The 24,096-nt window shown below is 39.6% G+C and overlaps 1 protein-coding gene across 5 annotated transcripts; it reads right to left on the minus strand.

The window, feature by feature from the left end:
- Positions 1–10,786: 10,786 nt before the first annotated feature.
- FAM76B (family with sequence similarity 76 member B) lies at positions 10,787–23,663 on the minus strand. 5 transcript variants are annotated; one of them, XM_048294585.1, is made up of 10 exons: positions 23,504–23,663; positions 23,330–23,394; positions 22,766–22,820; positions 21,085–21,240; positions 19,965–20,161; positions 17,890–17,937; positions 17,609–17,689; positions 16,796–16,928; positions 14,015–14,116; positions 10,787–13,362 (listed from the first exon to the last, which is right to left on the minus strand). In XM_048294585.1, the coding sequence occupies exons 1-10, from the start codon at positions 23,606–23,608 to the stop codon at positions 13,273–13,275; spliced, it is 1,032 nt and encodes a 343-aa protein (XP_048150542.1). In that variant the 5' UTR covers positions 23,609–23,663; the 3' UTR covers positions 10,787–13,272. The 5 variants fall into 5 exon arrangements, with proteins under 5 accessions (XP_048150542.1, XP_048150541.1, XP_048150543.1 ...); XM_048294584.1 differs by having other exon boundaries at positions 16,796–16,931; XM_048294586.1 differs by lacking the exon at positions 17,890–17,937 and having other exon boundaries at positions 16,796–16,931.
- Between the last annotated feature and the right edge of the window lie 433 nt (positions 23,664–24,096).

Below are 24,096 nucleotides of genomic sequence, written 5' to 3' on the forward strand. Positions count from 1 at the left end.
ACAGCCTCAGTGCAGACACAAGATGTTTTGCTCTTGTTCCTGAAAGGCTTGTATTTTAATCGAGTCAACATAATTACAGTGTTTTATGTAAATACTAACATAAAATCTTAACTACAACATTCGCCATTTAGCCAGTTAAGTGCTTCTGTGCTCCCCAATACTTTTGTGTTTGACCATCTCATGTTGTTTGAGGTATTTTCATAGGGCAGAGCTATTTTCCTAGATAGAGAACTGAAGCAAAGATGGAGAGTTCATCAAAAGAACAAATAGATCCAGATTTGCACTACTGATGGGGGGTGGGGTTGAGCTTGTCTCCCCACCCAGCTCAGGGTGCTCCCAGGTTCCTTGTGCCATCACCAGCTCCAACACACCAGTGCAGCCAGCCAGGCTCAGGAGCCACAGAACTACAGCTGCTTTTCTCTGGGCATCAGGGCCACATACTTCTGCCAGGTAAACCCTTTTGTTGCGTAAAGCATGGATGGGGCTTTGAGCAGCCTGGTCTACTCAAGGTTCCCCTCTCTGCCCATGGCAGGGATCTGGAACTAGATGATCTTTAAGGTCCCCTCCAACCCAAGTGATTCTATGAAAACAGCTTCTAAAATTCTGTCTTGTGAAGTGGTTGTAATTTGACAGGGATTCATTTTTTTCCACAGAATTTAGTTGAGCCTGCAAGATGTGGCATGCAATGATATTCCTACTCTAGAAATATGCTGGGTGCTCTCCTGAAGAAGCCTGCCAATTCATTTTGGATATTAGCAACAAGCTGGATCTTTCTCACAAAGCCAGGATGCAGATCAAACAGGAACAGCAAGCAGCAATAGATCTCCTCTTCATCATGGACAAGTACTATAAATTCTTAATCAGGTTACTAAGCCTCCTTGCATTCTTTGACAGAACCAATTGTGGACTTGGCTATTTATTCTATTGCCAGAAGTCGGAAAGAGGAGCAAGATTACACAGCAGTGATCTCACGATGTACTCTCAGGCTGCTCCAGGACAGCACTTCTGATTGTGTAGCTGGCACATCAGCCCTCTGCAATCTCATCCCTACAGGAATGGGACTGAAAGAGCTTATGCAGCAACACTGAAATGTCAGGAATAGTTCAGCTAGTATAAAATGGCATAGGTTGGAAAAAATATGGAAATAATAAAAAAGTAATTTAGGGTGAAAGAAAATACTTTTAAAAAGCTTCATACTATCAAACTGTGAGAGAGAAAAGATCCTTAAATCCTTAAGATGGTCTGTAGCCTGACATTTTTCACTAGTCTGGGATTTCCAGATAGTTGTGATTAAGGAAAAATATCTTGGCTATCCCTATCTGGTTCCTCTTCTGGGATCCTATCTTGGCAGGAAGTGAGACAACTCTCCAAGACATGTTCTCCCTCCCCAAATACTACTAATTTTTGTTAGAAGATTAACATCATGCCCATTTCACGCCTGCTTCAGTATAAGACTGCCCACTTCTAAGTGTTGGTTGGAATCCCAGGAAGACATCTGTTCAGGAGACAGAGGTTTCCCAAAGTACAGCAACCTGGCGTTTAGGTTCACCCCAGACTCAGAGACAAGATAACAACAGACAACCAATTTGGGTTCCAGCTGGTGATATGAGGGAAGAGTTAATTACACCTTTGAGTACTCCATGATTTTGGTGAGTATTAACTTACCAATAGCATGAAGGGTCATTTAAGACATAAAAATACTGAGGAAGTAAAAGAGGTATTAAATTGTGTTGGTTTAGAGTATTCCTGTGATGTTATTTTTGCTCTAACAGTAATAAATTTGTTATTTGTTTTTCATACCAACATGTTTCCATTTACTTGGCAAAAGTGATGACAACAAAAGTTCTACCAAAATGTCACTGGATCACATGAGAAAGTAAATAAAATAATGGTTTGGTTACATTGTCTCCTCTGGCCTCCTTGGAAGTAATTTAGGATTACTGAGTTCTAGTATTGTCAAAAAGAGCCTTTGTAGAATACCATATGGCTAAAAACATAATGAGCTTCACTGAAGTTCAGCAGAAGGTGTGTGTTTGTACGCAGTGACTAAGCATATGCAAGTAGGAGGCAATTACAGATGGCTGGAAATATGCTACTACTGCAAAACACATATGATGTTTTGTATCCCAGAGCAGAAAGCAGAAATGCTCTAAAGTACCAAGATTGGCTACTAGCTAATACTGTGATTCTGAATTTGTGTTATTTAGGACCACATCATCACACTCAGCAGCTGCAGATCAGCAACAAAAAGTTGCTCACTTCTGTTTCTTAGATTGAAAACAAGTTAATGCAATCATGGAAAGTACGTGGAGGCAAGGAAAATAGACCAAGTGGAAACAGTATGACACATCCAGTAAAAGCCCCACTAAAAACAAAGGTATGAGTTAACTGTGACAGAGCCATGCTTAGTGCACTTAGGAAATGAAATCTCATTCCTACATGTGCCAGAGTGGTTAGCCTGCATTCTCTCCTCCATTTTGGGGTTACCTTATCAATTTTTTTGCCATACTACAGTTTTGAGTTTGGTTTGGGCTGCTGCTGACTGTAAAATGTTATTTTGAGGAGTGTTCATTCTCTTAGATAAACTGTACATGTGTATTTGTCACTTTACCTGAGCAGTTGCTGGTGCATTAAAATATCAGCCCTCACAGTATTCACCAGTTTTCACCATAACTGGAGATGGAGGTGCCCTGGAGATGCTTATCAAGGGATTGCTTTGACAATATTGAGTGGGAACTGTCATAAATGTGAGGTTTGTTGGAGAGGTCAGGGATATAAACAAGTTGCGATCCCTTCCCACCTATGCAAAGGAACAGAGACCTGGCATTGGATAACAGGTTTGTATTTGGAGAAGAGGTATTTACAAAGTAAACCCTAAACAACAACTTCAAAACCAAACCACAAACCACTCCCTATTTCACCCATTTAGGTTTCAAACCAAAGAACAATCCTACTGATGTCCACCAATTGATCCGAGGTGGGCTGAGTGGAAAGAGACACTCAGATTTTAAGAGAAAATAAGTCTATGAAAGGATAGAAGGCATAACTAGGACCCACGCTACTGATCCCATCAGCTTTGCACTGGGCAAGAGAAAAGACAAATAATAAAGAATTTTACCAGATATAAGAATACATTTATATTCTAAATTAAAAAAAAATATACAATGCATTGTATCATATAACGTTACAGTATATTATACATAATTATGTTTTATATAGGTGATATATATAATTTATATAAATTAGAGCTACTCATTTCTTCTTTCTTTTTTTTCCCTCTACTCAGCAACCTTACTGTAGGGTCAGCAGGGCACAGAATTCTGCCTTTAAACCTCAAAATTGCATCAATGAGTGCAACTGCATATTGAAAGACTGGGAAAATGAAAAGAAGCAAGCATTTTCCACTTCAATACAGCAGGTAATATATATTAGCATACTCTGGACAGAATTTGCATGTGCAGCAAAACCCTAAGAAATAAGTCAAACAGAGACCTCTTTAGGAAAAGTTACTCTAAGAGCATTCACACTTCCTCTGTTAGGAAATTAAGACCCATATACAGTGATGTAAAATAGGCTCATGCAGAGGACAAAAATGAAAACTCATTTTTTTACTCTAAATTGTTCTCTGGTGACTTGATGGGAAGCCTAGACTGACTGTCCCCCTCGGGGGCAGTGTGAATGGCCCTAAGCTCCAGAGATGTTTATTCTGGTGGAACTGGTCATTGAAAACATCTAAGCTTGATCTTAAACCAGCTAACAAAGGTGTAATTGGAGCAAGTTCTGCTCTACCCCTCAGGGGTCCACCATCTGCATTGCCTCTTCCTTCTCCAGTGAGCCTCAGATATTTTCTCTCTCAAAGCTTCCATCTTCTGACCGGCCATCAGTAATGGTTGTTGTGAGGCTGGCAGCACACCTTCTAACACCCCTTCAAAGGGACTGAGAGAGAAAATCTTCAGGAGGATGAGTACCCAGCAATTCTGACTCCCTCTCCCGTGTTTAGGAAAACAGAGCCCCCAGTGAAGCCCCATGTCAAGCTTTCTGGGGTTTGCAGCGCTGTCGATCATGAGGACCTATGCTCCACTACAAAGTAACATGTGGTGGCTTGATGTGTGCAACCTCTGCCAGCCTCTTGGAGAATGACTGTAGGTGGGCACGGGCTGGACCTCAGCCATCCCAGTGCGTGGGATGAAGTGGAGAGTAGAGTCACTCCAGGGTGGGCCAGAAGAGCTTTTTCCCTAGTGCCAGCACCCAAAGCCAGGGCATTTTTACTGTTGGTACAAAATAGCACAAGAACAACAGCTGGAAGTGTATTTTACATGAAGGAGCCAGATGTACGGTGACTAACTTACTGACTCCTGGAAGAACAAATCTTGCTGCAAAGAGGAAAAGTCATGATGCTAATTAGCATAAAGTGGTATAATTGAATAAAAGAGCTAGGAGAATCTTTGAATATACTGATCCTTGACGGCACATTCACAGTCTTTAAATCCTAAGACAATGAATGTATTAAGGAAGGAAAACCATCACAGAAATTGTGATAAAATTGATTGATTTATTGAACATTTTTTGCCAGAAAATGGAACTAAAGGTTACCATGCTAGCAAGACTTAAGGAACAGAAATTAGGCTAGAGGAAACTTCCAATGGGGTTAAAAAGAAAACTCATCTGTCAAGAAATTATTTTCTGTCAACTACCAAAAAATTCTTTCATGTTCTACTGAAGAAGCAGTGATATTTTTAGACTACATAAATTACTGTTTTTATAAGCCCTGATACTATTTTGGTAAATAATATATCAGTATCTGTGTTCCTAACTACAGTTGAAGAATGAAAAGCATGTTTTTGTTCTGTTTTCTAAAACATATTTATTTTTTGGTTTTGTAAGATAAACATGCTTTATCAGCCTGATAGCAATCTTGACAGCAGAATTAAGTTTATGAGTGCATTCTGAATCACTATAAAATTCATACTTACTGCTTTTTTAAAATTATCTCAATCGCTTATGGTTTTTTCCTCACACTATCACCTAGTTGACTCAACTTGAAATGTTAACTATGACAGGGTTATGAATGGATTAAGATGCTATCTGATTTTTGCTATGATTTCTGTATGCCTCAGGAACAATATTCTGTGAGTTGTTGCAAGGATACTTTTCAGGAAAATAAATGCACCTGTCCTCATGATAGCAAGTCAAAAAGACAGTTACATTCCTTATTCAACTGGAGGACTATTCTCCTGACACAAGGAAAGATGTGAAGAGCTACTCTGTACTGTGATCTTGCTTTTTAAACTGAATTAATAAACTAAAAGTATATAATAATACAAATGTTATGCAAAAATACATAATAAACCCCAACAGTTCCAAAATACTGCTTTTCTGACTCTTGACTTGGGATTTTGATACACATCCAAACCCTGTTTTAAGAAAAAACAGAAGTTGTTTTAGAAGTACAGTGCTTGGGGCTTTACTGACAGCAGGGGATGCAGACTGAACGTGATCTACAACTGTACTTCAACTATAGCCACTTGACAAAAGGTAAGATGGCATCTGTGGGTAAGGGGAAAAGAGCACTACACATATTCTTGAGGTCCTACATGCTTCATACCAAACTAATTTAGAACTCTGCCCCTAAACATTAAAAAAACAACGCAAAAGGGCTTTAGAGATTTGGAGAGCAAGATAAGTACTCTTGGGAGCTTTACTATTTTCGAACAGACTTGTTTCTGACTTTGCATAGTATAAGAATTATATCATGTTGGCAACAGATTAACAGGAAAGAAATAGATGGGAAGTTACCTCTCCTTGCTCTGTTTACTTGAAATTTGCTACCAAAAATAGCTTTTAGAAATGCTTCTTCATGCAAAGCTACTTCTTTTACAAGCTCAGCAAATTATCTTGATGGTTATGTAACAATCATACATATAATTTGATCTGTTTTCCTAGTGCAGCACTCTGCCTAGCAGGTGAATGCCTATTACAAAAAATATTGGGGTTTTTTTCTGTTCTATTCAAATGAACTGAACACCATGAGGGAAAAACTGAATGCATCAAAACATTGCTTACCTATTTTTTTCATTAAAAAATATTGTATTTTAATAGATGAAGGAAGAAAAAATATTGCGCTGTTTAGGTTTCAGAGTTACAGGACAATTGAGATTGGGAGTATCCTCTGGAGATCATCTGGTCCAACCTTGTTGCTCAATCAGGGCCACCTGGAGCCAGTCACCCAGGACCATGACTGGATAGCCTTTGAGTATCACCATGGATGGAGACTTTACCATCAGCTGGGCAACCTGTTCCACTGCACAGTCATCCTCACATAGAAAAAGCATTCCAAAGCACTGTATTTCAGCATTTAGGATATTCTCATTGTAGCCTCAGTGTTGTATTTGAACAGGAACAGCTAGCTATCCACTGTGGGTGCTGGCTGCTGCACAGACAGCAGAACCATACACTGTGGGGTTTAAGCAGCATCTAGTGGCTAATCTTAGGTAGGCAGCCATCCTGTTTAGCTCTATTTTTTCTTACTATATTTAGCATCAGGAAGTAAGGGAAGGGGTGCATTCCATCAGTTTTGGTAAACATCATCCAAAAGTGTGCTTGCTTTAAAAAAATCTTTACATATCACTACCATTAGAGCAAAAGAAGAGAAAAAATCCACTGTACTAATCACATCCTAAAAACTGGAACAGATTTATCACTGCAGAAAGACTGAAGTATCTTCAATGAGAATGAAGAAATTAGGTTTCAAATTAATCTTGCAAGGCAATTTGCTTTTTTATGCAAAATAGCATCATGCCTTTCCAGTAAGAGGAAGTATCAAGTGCTCGCTCCACTTTTGCAGATGTTATAAGGTAGTTGGATGCTGTCTTGTGCACGCAATCATTACATTTACCTCAGTGATGGGGAAGGTCATGGAGCAGATCATCCTGTGTACATGAGACACATGCAGGACAACCAGAGGATCAGGCCCAGCCAGCATGGGTTTAGGAAAGGCAGGTCCTGCTTGACCAACCTGATCTCCTTCTATGCTGACCCACTTATTAGATAAGGGAAAGGCTGTGGATATTGTCAGTCCGGACTTCAGCAAAGCCTTTGACACCATTTCCCACAGCATTCTCCTGGACAAGCTGGTTGCTCATGGACAGGTGCAGTGTTCACTGTATAAAAAAATTGGCTGGATGGCCAAATTCAGAGAGTGGTGACAAATGCAGTTACATCCAGCTGGCAGCTGGTCACAAGTGGGGTTCCCAAGGGCTCAGTATTGGGGCCACTCCTGTTTAATGTCTTTATCAATGACCTGGGGAAAGGGATTGAGTGCCCTCAGTCAGCTTGCAGGTGACAACAAGTTGAGTGTGATTGTTCATCTGCAGGAGGGTAGGAAGGATCCACAGAGGAATCTGAACAGGCTGGATTGATGGGCTGAGGCCGATTGTACAAGGTTCAACAGGGCCAAGTGCCGGGTCCTGCACTTGGGTCACAGCCAAAAATACCCTGGGGCGTGCTGGTCAACAGCAGCTGAACATGATCCAGCGTGTGCCCAGGTGGCCAAGGCGGCCAGTGGCATCCTGGCCTGGATCAGCAATAGTGTGGCCAGCAGGACCAGGGCAGTGACCGTCCCCCTGTACTCAGCAGTGCTGAGGCCACACCTCCAATCCTGTGTCCAGTTTTGGGCCCCTCACTGCCAGAAAGACATTGAGGGGCTGGAGCGTGTCCAGAGAAGGGCAGCGGAGCTGGGGAAGGGTCTGGAGCACAAGTGTGATGAGGAGTGCCTGAGGGAGCTGGGGGTGTTTAGCCTGGAGAAAAGAAGGATTAGGGGTGTCTTTATTGCTCTCTACAACCACCTGAAAGGAGGTTATAGTGAGGTGAGAGCCAGTCTCTTCTCCCAGATAACAAGTGATAGGACAAGAGGAAATAGCCTAAAATTGCACCAGAGGAGGTTTATATCAGTTATTAGGCATCATTTCCTGATGGAAAGGGCTATCAGGCATTAGAACACGCTACCCAGGGAAGTGGTGGAATCACCATCCCTGAAAGTGTTCAGAAAATGTATAGATTTTGTACTCAGGGACATGGATTAGAGAGGGACTTGGCTGGGTTAATGGTTGGACTCCATGATCTTAAAGGTCTTTTACAACTCAAACCACTCCACAATTGTATGATAAAGGTTTTTTGCCTATAGCTGCTTTATTGAATGCTGCACCCTGAGTCAGGTCAAGTGACCAGCAAGCAAATCCTTGTAGATCTTGAAGGAATGATTGAAATTAACTGTTCCTGGTTGCATTTTGTAACACGCTCTGCAACTATAGCACTGCAACAGGTTGTATGAGCACTACTAGACTCCAGTGGAGTCAGCTTGATTAATTTGTTTCCCTTTCAGCAGTGATTTAAGTTATTCCAGCAAATACAGCTTTACAGCTCTTCCCCTTTTTGGAAGGTTGTAAAAAGTTTCCCAAGGAACCTCTATAAATAAAAGTGAAGACAGGAGTTGATGCACCTGATGAAGGACAAATTGTACACCTTTTATTGAAATAAAGCAAAACACATTCATCTTTGATTCAAATAAGGGAAAACATCTTAAGGTTTTCAGCACTCAGTTGAAAACAAATTGCTCTAAGGTACTAAAGTGGGAGAGGTGTTATAACAGGAGGTAAAAATCAATTTGGGAAAAATCAATTTGCAAATTCTAATACCCACAGACACCATAGGAGGAACACACCACATTCCTCTGACCCAACCCATAATAAGATCACCTGGGTCTAACCACTCACCTATTAGTTAGTCCAATATATTTTTGTTTGTCCCCACGCCTTCTGCAGTCAAAAGAAGACCCTATAAAAGTAGTCTTCTGTTTACATCTCCAATACTGACCTTCCGTCTGCAAAGGTGATGCGGTTAAAGCAAGGGAAAATGTCAATGATTCATGTGCTGCTGAGTGCCATACCTTCAAGGACCATTTCTGTCTAATGTATAAGAATAGAGAGATTGTCACTTGGAGTCATACAGTGAAACTTGCACCATTATGCAGCTGGGGCTATGGTATGCAGTGGTCTGCTGCACTTTTACCTGTTTTTTTTTACTTACACAGTTACGACTAACTGCTTGTAAGATGAATGTTACATTGTACATCTTTGTATTTAGATTTAATCAAGATGTTTATTTTGTTCATTTCTAAAATCTGGACTCTAGTATTGCTAAAAACAAACACCCAACCTGTACACAACCAAAAATCTCCCTTAAGCAATGCCTCATTTTACAGATACAGAAAATATGTACCTCTTGAAAAAACCCAGCTGTGTGATTCAGTACATTGCATAAACAAGTAACATGGTATCTCAGAGGTCTCTCTTCCCCATTAGCCCTGACACCTCCATTACACTCCCCTTTCTCCAGGAGCACCACAAACATCTCCTTTCACCTCAATAATCCCCTTGTCTGATACCCCCTTCTTCTTCTGTGGGATTCAACAGAAGTAATTTCATATATCAGTACCTCTTCTATGAGGAAAGCCAAAGCAATTGCACATAATACATGAGAAAATGTATCTTCTATGGCAGTACCAATATTGTAGTAATGGTTCGAATGAATAAAAATGACATGAAAAGCTTTTACTCCATTTCAAAAAGCTGAAGATTATAGTTTGCAATCATAAACATCAGTGTTTTCATAAAAATCAGTGTGGATTCTGAGCTTTTGAAGGCACTGAAGACCATTAAGAACTGCCTGAATGCCTATACATAGGTTATACCAATTTAAATCTTCTTTAAGGAAATCTACTTCAAATGATGCAAATCTCTTTTCAGGAGCCAATTGGTTACTTAGCCAGTTACACACACTTTGCATGTGTCACATGGAAGCCACACCTAAAGTAAGTATACCACACCTAGTTTTGACTTGCTCTCAGCTTTAAAAATAAATGGCTTCAAAGTTGCTGTTGCAAGTTTGTATTAAAATGAGACTAAGAACAATCCAGTATTAGAATAGCATATTGTTACTATACCTAATACAAAGTATCAACAGTTTTGAGATGCTCTGAAACTCAAAGATTCTCCCCTTCTCAATAATTGCCTTGACCAGATAGATACAGAATCTTACTCTCTTGTTGGACGTTTTCTTTAAGAGTTGGTTTTTGTTTTTTTTTTTTAATTTTGAACTTTAATTCTTGAATGAGAAGTATTCTTCTGGATTGTGGAAAGGTGAAGATTGATTGCTGAGAGAAATATAAAATAAGATTTACAATTTGCAGCATCAGTGCTCTAAACACTAGGAGCCACTGTGACTGACAGCCAGCAGGATGCTGGTGTGGGCACCTAATTCCTCCTGACACAAGAAATGGAACAGACAAAGAAATTATCCATCTCAGAATCACCCAACCTGTACACAAGGTATGTAAAGGAAGGGCAACCTTACAGTTAACAGAGTCAGACTGAAATTCAGGTACTTTTAAACACAAGTGCTGATGTTAATCAGAATATAAAAACGCAGTTGAAGGCTGTATTAAATGTCACTAGATTTCAGTTAAACCTTCAGGTTTTTTTCTTCTCTATAGGAACATATTTCTATCTATTATAATTCTGTTGTAGAAAACAAAAATATTTTCATGAGACAAAGTAATCTGTAGCTCTAGTTTGTTACAATCAGAGGACAGCCCAAGGTGTCTTATCTTAACAGAAACTGAAATACTAAATTCTGCCCCTTTTTTGGCCACAGACTTTTAGCGAGTGACATAGCATGAGAGATTAACACAAAATATGGGTTTTTGAATAATTTTAAAAGGACAGATGAATGTTTTGACAAGATTTTATTGTGAAACATTGGATTTAGAAAAGGTACAAAATGTCAACGGTCAGATGTGTGCCAGTACAGTATTTCAATAATCTATACATGTGGACAGCTGAACAGCTTCACTGCAGAACGCGGAGTTGGACAAACTATTTAAAAGGGGGCCGCAATATTCACAGGCTTAAAATACATAAATAACTTGAGCCAAAATGACCATCACTGGTCAATGCTAATCAACATCTGGAAACAGGCTAAAAAGCACAATACAGTACAACAATCTCCTCGCAGATCCACGTTTAAAGAACATCAGTTTATTATGTCAACAATCTACAGCTCCAGGACATGATTCTCAGGACTGGGATTCAGTTGGCTAGTTAACAACTTTAAAAAATTAATGTTAAAAATGCGATTGTGTAAGAAAACCCACAGGTATTTAATTAGAACTAAAGATCATGAAGCCCCTAAAAATTCTTCTGACTGGGATTTATAATTAGTTACTTCTAATACAGAACTTCTGCTTGTTTCTTTAAAATGTCCTGACTGCAGCTTGAACTGATACCATTAAGTAATCTTAATTCAAACATTTCATTTTGCTATGCATTTCTGTATTTTAAAACCCATTTCATTGAATATGGGCCACCATCAAACTGGAAAAAAATTTACCCATATACTAATTTTGAATTAATGAAAGTCGTAAATTTTAGTCGTATACTAAAAAATTAACAACAACCCCAAAGATAGCAGCATTCTCTACCCTAGTTTAGTATGTTTAAAGAGGACCTTTTATAAACATACAAAGTTGATTTTAGGGTATAAAAATACACATATACTATATGAAACAAGATAGCTTAAGTTTTTAATATTTTTCAGTAGTCTGTCACTGCTGGATCTCATCTGAACTATTGAGAAGGTGTTCATAGTTCAGTACCTGGGTGAACAGCCAAGGGTCTATAGACTTTTGTTCTTTAATTAAAAATCTGTAGTTGTTTCTACACAATTAAGCTTGCCGAAATATCAACAACTACCCTGTTATCAGTCAGTATCCAGAGCTGACTTAAACCTTTACTCGTGTAAGTCTACTTCCCTTTATGCTGATTCATAACTTACCTTCCTGAATAGATACCTTGGGGCATACTAAATGATTGTTTAATCGAAATTTCTGAATATGACTCATGTCCACTAGGAGCAGAGCTAAATTTAAACTGATGTAATTTAGAATGAAAATCCACCCAAAACATTAAAATCCACCCTTTGACACCACATCCACTCCCTTAATTAATTTCAAGACCATTAGTTTTGGCTACTCTTTTCTCATTGAGTATCTTCAGTGGGGGATGTGCATCTTGCAATTCATTAAGAGGAATCACCATAAATTACAACCAAGTACATCAAATCAGACAATAGGGAATAAACGCATTTAAAACTTTGAGTGTGTACCACTAGCTAAGGCTGTAACATTGGGAGTACAATGTCTGCTATGGAATTAAAATTAGTGCTGTGCCAAATGGGAAAAATGTATAAACAAACCACAAAACTCCAGTGTGGCAAAAAAACATTTTGCTTTTTGTTCAGGAAGTGTTTGGCATGAGCAGCACTAACAAAATCCTACGCCTCACAGACACAAGCTACAAAGGTTATCTAAAGCCAATATTCACTGTCCATCAATCAGCTAGCTAGCTCTTAATGCTGCCTCGAGCACTGCACTAGCCACTTTGATCTTTGATTCAGATTCCTCTGTACACACATTTATATTTACATAAAACATTTATTAAACATGATTTTAAAACATAAAAACCTTATGTACAAAATACCAACATTCCTATAAATAAACAGTTGGAGAAAGGCACTTGCAAGAAAAGTCTACAGTAAATCTTACAAAAACCACACTGCCTCTGTTACTGTACAATAGATAATCTTTCAGTCAGTCCCTATCACAAGAATGTAAAACACTAATTACTTGTTATAACTAAGAATATAACCGTTACAGTCGTATTTACACATACATATATGCCTCTTTTTAGTTCCACTTGAGAGCACCATAATTTCCATTCCAAATTTATATTTTCATACAAAGTAAAGGAACAGTTGCCAGAAACCAGTGTTCAGTGTCACTGCAGATTCATAAACTTTTGGCTGACATCAGTGTAGTTTAAAAGACTCAGTTGCTACTTTGTAAAAAGTACACCTAGTTTGTTATTGCATGTTGTCCTTTCAGAGAGAACACTGCTAATGTTCTCTATGCAATTGTTTAATACTATTGCTGGCAAAAGGTTTCCAATATCAAAAAAATAAAAACATTCTTCAAGCCAGTTGAAGTATTTCATCTGAACAGTAACTAAAAAAAGCTGCATATTAATTATAAAAACATGTAGGAAACATGCCAACTAATCTGGTGTGCAAAAATATTTTTTCCACTACACAGGATTTTAAGGGCTTCACAGAATTACTCAAATGTATGTTGAGTAGCAAACCCCACAAATAATCAGTTCCTCAAGGAGATGTGAGGATACTCCCACTTTTATCAAACTTTTTACCCTTTGACAATGCTGCGACCTGTTTGAGCAGTTCTCTGTTTTTGGCCTGCAATACAGATTAAAAAAGTATGAGTTACTGAAATAGTAGTGTCATGCACTTTGCATTTATGAACAAACTCTCAAAATGTACATGCTAAGAACATTCAGAGAAGGTAATGATCACTTTTCAAAGACTTGTATATGCTTTTTGACATGTATATTCTGTCTTCAACAGAGAAAGTAACCACATTCCCCATATTGCAAAATTTAGTAGATCCACTATTGCTAGTGGATATACTAGTGTCTGTTCAGTCTGTGATTTATAAGGCAACTAATTCAGGTTTTCTTCCTGATAAAGCATGCTTTAACAAGAGACATCTAGCTGTCAATGTGTTAATGCTGAGTCCTTACATCAAATCCATAGCCCAATGACAACTGATAAATTGTCAGAGAACAGACACAAAAAATAAACTTGGAGAAAGCATGTGAGGTAAGGCTTTACCTTTTAAAGTTAAAAGAGTGAGTTTAACTCATGGAGACTGACTGTTGACTGCAGAACTGCTGTACAATGCATGCAAAGTTAAACATGGCAATGACCGCTCATGAACTTGGTACTACTGTACTGGAGTCAACAACACTGAGCGAACAAGCTGAGTGAACAGCCTGAATGTATGATTCCATCTGAAGTATTTCCCAAGTATTGATAGGCAATTACGTACCTGCAACTGTTCCACAGTTTCCTTGTGAGCTTTCTCCATACTGTTCATCTTTGTCCTCAAGTTAGACTCTTGGTACTGGAAGTCTGCCTTCAATTCTGTCAACTGAAAAACACAGATCCTATGAAGACTCCTTGAAAACTGCAACGGGACACGTCTTCTAGTCAATACGTGAAATCTTTAGGGAAACCTCAGGAATCTCAGGAAACACTATTTATTTAATATTGCTCTATTGACAGCTCAGCACTTGAGAAACAGTTTGAAAAGTCTGTACACCTATTTTATATGCAGAAAGCCAACGTCATCATACAACCATACTGTTTGCTCAGAATTTTGTATAAAAAAGGCTAAACATCAACAAAAAAAAAAATCAAATACAAGACTGGTGATTTATAATCCTTGCTGGTCTTTCTGTTGTGAGATGCTTATCACAATCTTCAGTAACACCTCTCAGTTATATGGTGTGGTAACATGAAAAATCTTCCCTACAAAGACAACAAAAAAGATTGTTTTGTGTCCTTTTATGCTACATTTTGCCCTAAGCAAAAGGATAAATATACAATGTACACATTCCTGTATTAGGAAATGAAGCCTCTTTGCTAGCAAAGATGCCTACCACAACAAACCAGAGCAGACCCTCCTAAAGTGACTACGAAGACTGCTATTGCCAACTTTACTATGTGTCAAATCACATGTAGTGAAACAGGTATTGCTCAGAAGAACAGTCAAACAGATGGTCAAGTGCAGGTATGCTGATACAATGGCACATAACTCACTGAACACACACCATTGCTCAAAGCATGCACTTACGGCTGTTGGAGACCGCAGCGCATCCAGTGCAAACCCACACACCTCACGCTAAACATAAAAAAAGCTAGTGCTAGTGTTGCACCACAGGGAAGTATGCAACTAGATGAGCAAACACACAGCCTGTGAACATTCAGCAAACAGTGGTCCTCTCCTAATAATGAAGTCTCAGGGCCTCGTGGTAATGTTGTGGTTTCTCACTACCGTTCAGTGCAGAAAGACAAACAAGGCTAGTACCGCAAACAATACACACTGATAATGACACGGCTGATACCCTGACTCATAACAGAAAGTGATGAATGAGTATTATCTGCAAAGCTGGTGTACGGAGCTGTTTTTGTTGCCACGTTATACAGGTCAGAAGTTTTACTTTTGGAGCATTCAAAGCTGTTCAAATGTTGTCCCTTCATACATCTAGAGACACGACCTTAACAGGAATCTCCCACAGGTATGGCTCAGGCTTTTCACCCAGTACATGTCTTCAGATTTACTATCTCACAGTAAAAAAAAAAAATCTGCAGTATGTTCATTTGTTGCAATTTTTCCAGCTATGCAAACATTGTATAATGTGTTCAGCTTTTCTCCTCCCTGCAGCAGCTGAAAAACTGACATTCTGAAAGTGTGGACTTCATGCCTGAAGGAGACTAACATCAAAGAACTCTGAAGTCAAATAAATAGTTTTAGCAGTGGGGATATTAAAATCATTAGATACTCTCCCTATAGAAACAGCACAAAACAAGTCACTGCAGTGGTTATTCAGAAGTAGGTGACATTTCCTTACCTACCACTTTTGTTAGCCTTGCTCAGTAGATTAAAAATAAAAAGAGCTAAGTGAATTTTCTACTGACTCACGATCTTCTCCTGACTTTATAAGAGAGATCAGGGCCTAATGTCTGTGCTTTGGAGAAAATACATAAAGAGAATCCATGACAGACTGTTCAGCTCTTTCACACTGAACACTTAAAGGCTTGAAATAGCAAGTACTTCCAACACTAGGTTTATTTTACCAGTGACATAAATGAAAATAGGTTCAATATCCTTTACAAAACACACCTATGTGCAGAAATGAAGATACAGAACTATGGTTCAAAAGTGGAAGCATTTTCCTGTCAGTATGATTGAGTCTTTCTTAACCATTAATGTTTGGTAGGCTACCATGCATTCACAATCAAAATTTTACTTGAAAATATAATAAATCTGTTTGGAATACAATTCCATAACCTACTCAGTCCTGAACAGACATTCTAGAGCCACTGTTATAGTGTCCTAAAAGCATCTAGTTATTCAGATGGCAGAGAAATAAAGTCTAGTTAATGCAAAGCAAGTATGTATTTGTAGTTATTTCTCTTTTCTTGTTAGTCATTAGTTTGTTTGAAGGGTAAATCTTCTCTAAGAGTTTTGCTGCAGCCACTTGGGCCTGACAAGTTCACTTAACTTTTGTTGACAGCCATTTAATCCACGATTTTTTTGTAGTCTCTGACTACCCACAAAGACTTGACAACCTACAGTACACATGCTACTGATCCTATAAAAACAAACCACTTCATTTTCATACACTACCCATGTAAATTTGGACATTGACTTATTATGGCTAGAGTTGCTTTAGTTTAAAACGAAATAAAAACTATGCTAAACTCAGAATGGTTACTACTCTTTGTCATGACTCAGTTAAGAGCATATAAAACATGCAAACCACTGTCTGGCATTTTATCCATGACCTGTGGCATGCAGCCTGAGTAACAGGCTAACTTCTTCATGGCTGAAGTGAGGTAAGATGAATTACTCTTTGACTTAGAGACAAAATACATTCATGATACAAAAGTCCAAAACTTTTCCTTTAAATGGTAATATCTGATTAGCTGCTATATAAAACAACTGTATCTGACTTTTGTTTTATCTTATTGTCTTGACATTTTTAGGAGACTACAAAACAGAAACAAAATTATGAAGTACTTATTGAACAGCTGTAATTTTTACCTTTTTATCTTTCTCTAAAATAGTCTGATCTCTTTGCTGCAGAAGACGTTTAAGTGACATTACTTCTTCTTTCAGCTGACTTATGAGGACAAAGTTGTCAGTTCCTCCACTGTCTGCAGACTGATTTATAGAGCTACTAAAAATGTAAAACAGTAGTTATTTACAACATCAAAAGAAAAAAGCAAAACACTTAAAAAAAAATTTCAAATTGTATCATTAATAATTCCATAAACATCCTTAAGGACTAATGCAAAAAAAGTATGTACCTGACAGAAATGGATGCAACTGGCAAATTACCTTACTAATGGCACACATTACATACACCTGCAGAAATATAATTCAGTATTAGCTTTGAGGGGGATAAATACCTTTTGACTGAAGCAGACACTTTTAACTTTTATTCTGACCATTGGCCAGAATCGGAATAAAGATTCAGTCTCCCACACTAAGGTTCTAAAGAACTCTCTAGATACTGGATTAGCTTAAAGCAGCAGGTTCTACCCTGCATCTAACTGACAAAACAATTCCCAGTGTGAGGGAACACCACTGTGTTGATAACTGTTACCTTGTACACAAGCTTTGTTTAATTTTGCCCCAAACAGCTTAAAAGCAGGAAAATAGTGCTAGTTTTCTGCTAATAAAGTAACTTAATTGACTGACAGCACTCAGATACCACCCAACAATCCATCTGACAGGACACAAGTTTCACATCCCTCATTCCTCAGACAAACAAACAAAAAAAAAAGGCAACTTGTCACAGATCAGTGCTCTGTTTGGTTGAAATGGCTCAGCTTTACAAAAATATAACTTTACCTATCTCCATTTGATGGCTTGGATTCCAGTTTGGGTTTTTTCTTTGGAGTTTCATTCTGAATAGCTGCAGAGGATTTATGGCTGAAATCAAACAAAATGTAAACCTAAAGCCTCATACTATGTAACTCTCTAATATCACCATTTGGTACATGGAAAAAAAAACTAACTCATGCTCCTAGGTGGAATGCTAGAGACTAGCCGAAATGTAAGAAAAAAGAAATTCTTTAAATGAAAACTGCAAGATAAATTAAAAGAAAATTAATAAATAATATAATATTTACCTCTGTTTCCATAGTCCCTGATCTTGTTCTGGACTCAGATTGCTGATTCTGAAATATGTGAAATGTACTTGGTAACTGACCAAATATGCCATTATTTGTAAATTTATGTGAATGGTATCTGTACTTGAGAAAAATCCTCCCACCCTTTTTTTTTCCTAATACAGTGAGTATTTATGAATTTTCAGTTGGACAAGTTCCTGATCATGCTTCGCTATGTCAGGATGCTATAAATCATCATAAATCATAAGTAGCTATGCTGTTGCAAGTCACAAGGGATAGAGTTCAAGACTGATGGCTAAACCTTTTTGCTGATACCTCCCATTTTTTGTGAACTTTGTCTTGCTAAACCTGCACTCAGCAAGCTGGTCTAAAGCACCTCTCCTGGGATTCCCATACTGCCATATGAACACGGCCTGAAGCGGTGTTCATTTGGTGCCATATGAGTAAGGTGAAGTTTTGGATCCCTGAAAATAACTGCTTCTCAGGTGTAACCATTTGTTTTCAATCATTGCAAAAGCAACTAATAAAGGATACTGATATAGGAAGGGTAGAATATAAAAGATTGCACTGAGTGAAATAGTTAAAAGAATCTGTATTTATACCTCACTGTCTCTATTGTCTGATCTTAACAGTAACTGAAATGGACAGGGAAAAAGAGTCATATTAATTGGACCAGAAGCAATGGACCCATGGCAGCCTACAGAAGAAAAAGGTGGGAAACCAGGAACATTGTGATCTGTATAGATATGCTTACTGTTGTAACTCTTGAATATATCAGAAGCTCTATTCTGTAGTAAAGAGCTAACTTTTTTAAATTTAATCCTTACTGTACCTGTGCCAAATGCATTAAATTACATTTAACTTTCTCTAACTCCATTTTCAGCAGAGATTTGAAAGAACAGGAACAGTACAATAACTCTATGCATGACAAGAATAATTTTCTTATTCGAATTCCTAAAACCCCAAATCTTATTTTTCTCTCTTTAAAAGTGAAAGTATGGGCCTTTCTCTTTTACGCATTGCCAATACCATTTCATCTTAATTTGCTTGTATCTTTCAGTCACACTTAGGCAAGTTTCAGACAAGCTGAAAAATTACAAGCACTAGAAATGTGAAGTTTAGAAGGAAAGTGTCTGTGTGTCTGGCATCAGGGTCATTACCATTGCAGACATAGTATTTGCTATTTATTATAGAAATATTTATTTTATATATTTTATAAATATTTATTATATAAATACTATTTAGTATTTACACAAAAACCAAGTAGTTCTGAAGTTATGCTGCCACAAATCTATCAATGAAAATAAGAATCATGACTACTATTATAGCAGCACAAAATCCCAAATGAATTCTGGGGTTTATGACTAATTAAATTGGGTATGTACATTAAGGTTGGTACGCTGTTTATGCCATGGCCAGAGATGATGTGTTGAGAAAAGTTGCAGAAGATGGGACAAAACTATGTGAAATGCTATCAGAGTGACAGTAACTGAACTGACAGCCTTATGTCCCTGTGTCTCTATCACAGCCACTCACAAACTGCCTGTTCCAGCAAGACTTGATTATAAAAGCTAGCAAAGAGGTACGAACTGGTCCTAGACTGAAGGTAATCTCATACTGCTGCTTCTGCTTCTCCTCTTAATTTTCAGTATTTGTACATGAATCAGGGTGAAGTAAGTCAGGGTGAGGATTCTCACTGCTAATACACACCTTTTAACCCACGGCAAATGCATGTAAAATAGCAGGTACCACAAAGCAGTTACTGCCTAGAAACCCAAATACAAGTTTACCCTCAAGTAACTTGTTTCTGTAGCCATTCCCTGAGCCCTTTTCGTAGACTTGCTACCAATTTTAACATCAACTACTCTGACAATCACCAAGAATTCCCTTTTTTTTAATGAACCACCTTCATTCAAACTCCAAGAATCCAAGGATTCTGACAGACCATGAAGAACAATGATATACTACTGCTTTTGACACCATGTTTTAAATAGCTTTCCTTACTTATCTCCATATAAACAGAACACAGAAGATGAAGAGCTACCAACACATATTTCAATTTTTGAAATACTTACTTATGATGGCTGCTGCTGTGACGATGATGATGGTGGTGATGGTGGTGGTGTTTTGAATGATGCTGGTCTTTCTCAGTAAGAGATGAGGATGAAGAGTTAGAATGTGAAGATCCCAGGCTCTTCCTCTGTTCTTTTGTCTTCTGTAGCACTCTCTTGTACGACAGCGTGCAGAGCCAACACAACAACTTTCCATCAACCTTTTGGGAAATAATTCACATTTTATTTCCAAGTACACTTGCACTAGAAGATGTAGTTGATATTTGCAAGGAAATTTTGTTTCACTTCATCCATTATCTTTGGGAAAAAAAGACATCTTTTGTATGAAACATCACTACTGTAGCTCCAGTGCATGCAAGTTTCTTTTAGTAACCTGAATCTTATTCCACTTGTCATTTAAACTTGTGCTAGAAAGAGCCTAGCAATTGTTGGACCTGCTCTACATCGCAGAAGTAACAATAACTTTTTAAAAGGACGAGTCTTTTTTAGTTTAAACACCACGTGCCCTCTCTCAACCTATCATACTGCAGGCAGAATCAAGATGTCCAGCCAATGTGTTACTTGTACCAAGTAAATTCTTCTGTAAAAACAGCATTATTCTTGGGTTCAGTCAAGAGGCTTTTGAGGTCATTTTCTCAGCACCTTCTGGAATGAGAAAGTGGCACTCAGCAAAGCTATTTAACGAAACAGAACACAAAGGGCTGCTCGGAGCAGTCTACCTCTCTGGTGCTCTACTTAAAGGCAAGGCAGGCAAATAAGAAGAGGTAAAGTGACAGATTCAAGTTATGAACATACATAAGAACCAATGGATGGGAAAACAAAAGTAAAATAAATATCGGAACACGAGGAACTGTTGAGCTGCTTAACTTCTGTTCCACAGCTACAACTGCCTGCTAACACTTATGCCTATTTTTGGAAAGTGTGATTTAATTAAAAGTTAGCTCAGTAGCTGACATAAGAATTGCAAATTACGAAATTTAATTCAAATATTGTAAAGCACAGATAGGCAACTTTAATCTGGTATTTGAGAACTTAAGATACATTCCTGTAAATCTTTCTCTTCTGAAGGAAGAACACTGTCTATTGTCAGCCTAAGCCATGAGAGATGTGGAACAAAGCCTACCTTCCTTCTTCCCTCCTCTTTTCGATCAAAAGCACATTGCTGTTTGCACTGCTCACAGGTCTGAGGCGGGCCATACTTCTTCTCCGAGTTGGTGCAACGCTGGCATTTTGTACCAATAAATGCTGCAATAATGTTACAATACTGACAAGGCTTGGGCTGAAAAATAAAAAAGTTGAACTGAATACATTTGCATTTACTGTAATGAACACAGGTATTTCAACCCACATAATGATGCTTCAAAACTAGTAGGGCTTCATACAACCTATCTTAAGAACCCTTTTCCTACCATTTTTATCTCCAGTACTAAACTTTTCCTCTAAAATGATGCTTCTTCAGTGCTTAAAACCAGCCTGGACTTTCCATGAAAACCCAGGCATAATAAAAGAAACACACACAACCATCTAGTAACTAACCTCTACACCTACTGCTTTTTATTTTTTTAAATGTTATGACATTTTCTCTCAGTTTTACTACGCTACTTAAGAAATTACTTACAAAACTTTAAAAGAAGAGTAACCAAGCGATTTTTTTTAGACGGGAAGTTTCTGATGGCATCCCTCTCCTTTGCACAGCTCAGGGATTCAATAACCCTACAGTTCTAAGATTAGTATCCTAATCCCTGCAATTCTGCAGGAAACTTAAAAAACAAAACAAACAAAAAAAGCCCCACCACCAAACAAAAACCAAGCTCTGATACTATCAGGTCAGGTTATCAACTTTCATATCATACGCTCAACTAGACTAATACAGTGCTGAAAAATAAAACTGCTGGCAGTTTTCATAGGTTAGAAGTGGCTGATTATATTCAGTGCAGTTCTGGTTTTTTGATGAACTCCTGGTAAAATTGTTGCTGGATTTGTCTTGCAATTCATTTTGCTGCATTTTAAGCTTTTCAAAGCATTTCTTTGTTCAGTTTACATATACACTCAGAAAGTGCCTGACTACATAGCAACAGCTATTACACTTCTCAAAGGAGTTGAATTTCAACTAATATGGTTTATGTCAAGTATAAGGAAGTTATGCCTTTTTGTTCCACAACAAGATTATCTTGATACCTCCTAAAAACTCATATCTGCAGGGCAACTCAGATACAATGTGTGCATTCATATAATAGAAAAATTCATTTTTCGAACAGAACTGAAGCTGAAATTCAACAGGAAAAAATGCAGAGTAACATGAACGCAGATAATACTCAAAATCTTTTTTACTTATTAGCTTAACATGATTAACATGCATTTCTAAAGACTTACATAATATAAAGTAGGTGGTATTACTAGATTTTCACATTTACCACTCACTAAAAAGAAGAAGGGCTAATGGTCTTCCTGCCATGAAGCGTGTGCTTATGAGAATATGCAGGGAATGACTTAACATGTGTGATGTGAAATAACATTGCTTTGTTACAAATAGTTATATTGAAATTATTATTAACTGTTAAGCTATATATAACACAAATGGATTTCAATTTGGGAAAAGAAATGGTAACCCACAGAGGAAACCAAGAGATGTCAGTCTTTTCCATCAACTTTCTGAATGGCAATCTCTAGGGTGGGTTTGTTTTTTGTTTTTTTTTTTTTTCCCCTCAAAAGAAAGTAAGAAGATTAGTTGCAAGAGAACTTTGTATTCAGTTTGAAGAACAAATGAGCTCAACTTCAGCATTAAGAACCAAGTAACTACTCACCGTCCCGAACTGCTTCACGTTTTGGGCGCATTTCTTGCATATTGTGTTGGTTTTGCTAAAGAGATAAAATGGCACAACATTGAATTAGGTGATAAACACGCACTTTGACATTCTTCCCCATGCAATTACTGGCAAACAGAATCACAGAAGAGTTGGATTGGAAGGGACCTTTGGAGATCATCCAGTCCAACCCCCCTGCCAAGGCAGAGTCACCTTGAGCAGGTGACACAGGAACGTGTCCAGGTGGACTCTGAATGTCTCCGGAGACAGAGACCCCACCACCTGGCTGGGCAGCCTGATCCAGTGCTCTGCCACCCTCAGTGTGAAGAAGTTCTTCCTCATGTGGAGGTGAAACTTCCAACTCGTGTTTTAGTTTATGGTCATTGCTCCTCGTCCTGTCGCTGGGCACCACCGAAAAGAAGGCAGCCTGGCACCATCCTCCTGGCACCCGCCCTGGAGACACTTATACAGACTGATGAGATCCCCTCTCACTCCGCTCTTCTCCGGACCAGCCAGGCCCAGCTCCTGCAAGCGCTCTAGCCCCCGAGCAGACGCACGCCGTACCTCTCCTGCTGGAACTCGGAGCGGCAGTAGGTGCACTTCACGATGGGGTGGGCGATGCGGCACTCCTGCGGGGGAAGCGCCGCGTTACTGCCCGGCCGAGCCCCGGCCCGCGCTCCGCCCTCGCCCGCCGCCCCGCCAACAGCCCCGGCCAGGGCCGCCCCGCCGCCGCCGCACCTTGCACAGCTGCTGGCCCTGCGAGAGCTCCTCGAACGGGTACCGCTGGTTGCACTTGGTGCAGGCATAAAGCGCCGGGGCGGCCGCCGCGCCCGCCGCCGCCATCCGGCGGGGCGGACACGGGCGGGCCGAGGGAGGGGAATGGGGAGGTGCCGCCGGGGCGAGGGACGGAGCGGCCGCCGGGGCCGCCGAGGAGGAGGAGCCGCCGCCGCCGCCGTCCCCGTCCCGGTGCCGCTCCCGCCGGTGCCGCCCTGGGCCCCGCGCGCCGCCCGCCCGCGTCCCCCTTGTGTCGGCGGCGGCGGCGGCGTCACCCCGCGCGCGCCCCCCCGCCCTTCCCTCCCTCCCTCTCTCCCTCCGCCCCGGGCCCGGGCTCGCGCTGCGCCCGCGCAGCCAATCGCCGCCCCGCGCCAAACCTGCCTTCGAACGCCGCCGCCCAATCGCCGCCCCCGCCGGCCCCGCCGCCGCCAATCCCGCCGCGGGCGCCCTGCCCTGCGCCGGGCGGCGGCGGCGCCCCTGCTCTGCGATTGGCCGAGGCGCGGGGGCTCCCTTTGACAAAGGCCGGCCTCTTCCGCCCTCCTCCCTCCGCGCGTGCC

This window comes from Corvus hawaiiensis, chromosome 2, assembly GCF_020740725.1.
Source record: "Corvus hawaiiensis isolate bCorHaw1 chromosome 2, bCorHaw1.pri.cur, whole genome shotgun sequence".
Classification (NCBI taxonomy): domain Eukaryota; kingdom Metazoa; phylum Chordata; class Aves; order Passeriformes; family Corvidae; genus Corvus; species Corvus hawaiiensis.

Excerpts from the sequence above, each read along its gene's own strand:
- FAM76B (XM_048294584.1), bottom strand. The coding sequence starts at position 23,608 with ATGGCGGCGGCGGGCGCGGCGGCCGCCCCGGCGCTTTATGCCTGCACC. Across the intron at positions 17,938-19,964 it reads CACAGCAGCAGCCATCATAA|AATCAGCAATCTGAGTCCAG; the intron begins GTAAGTATTTCA and ends CACATATTTCAG. Across the intron at positions 13,363-14,014 it reads AAACTGTGGAACAGTTGCAG|GCCAAAAACAGAGAACTGCT; the intron begins GTACGTAATTGC and ends TCTGTATTGCAG.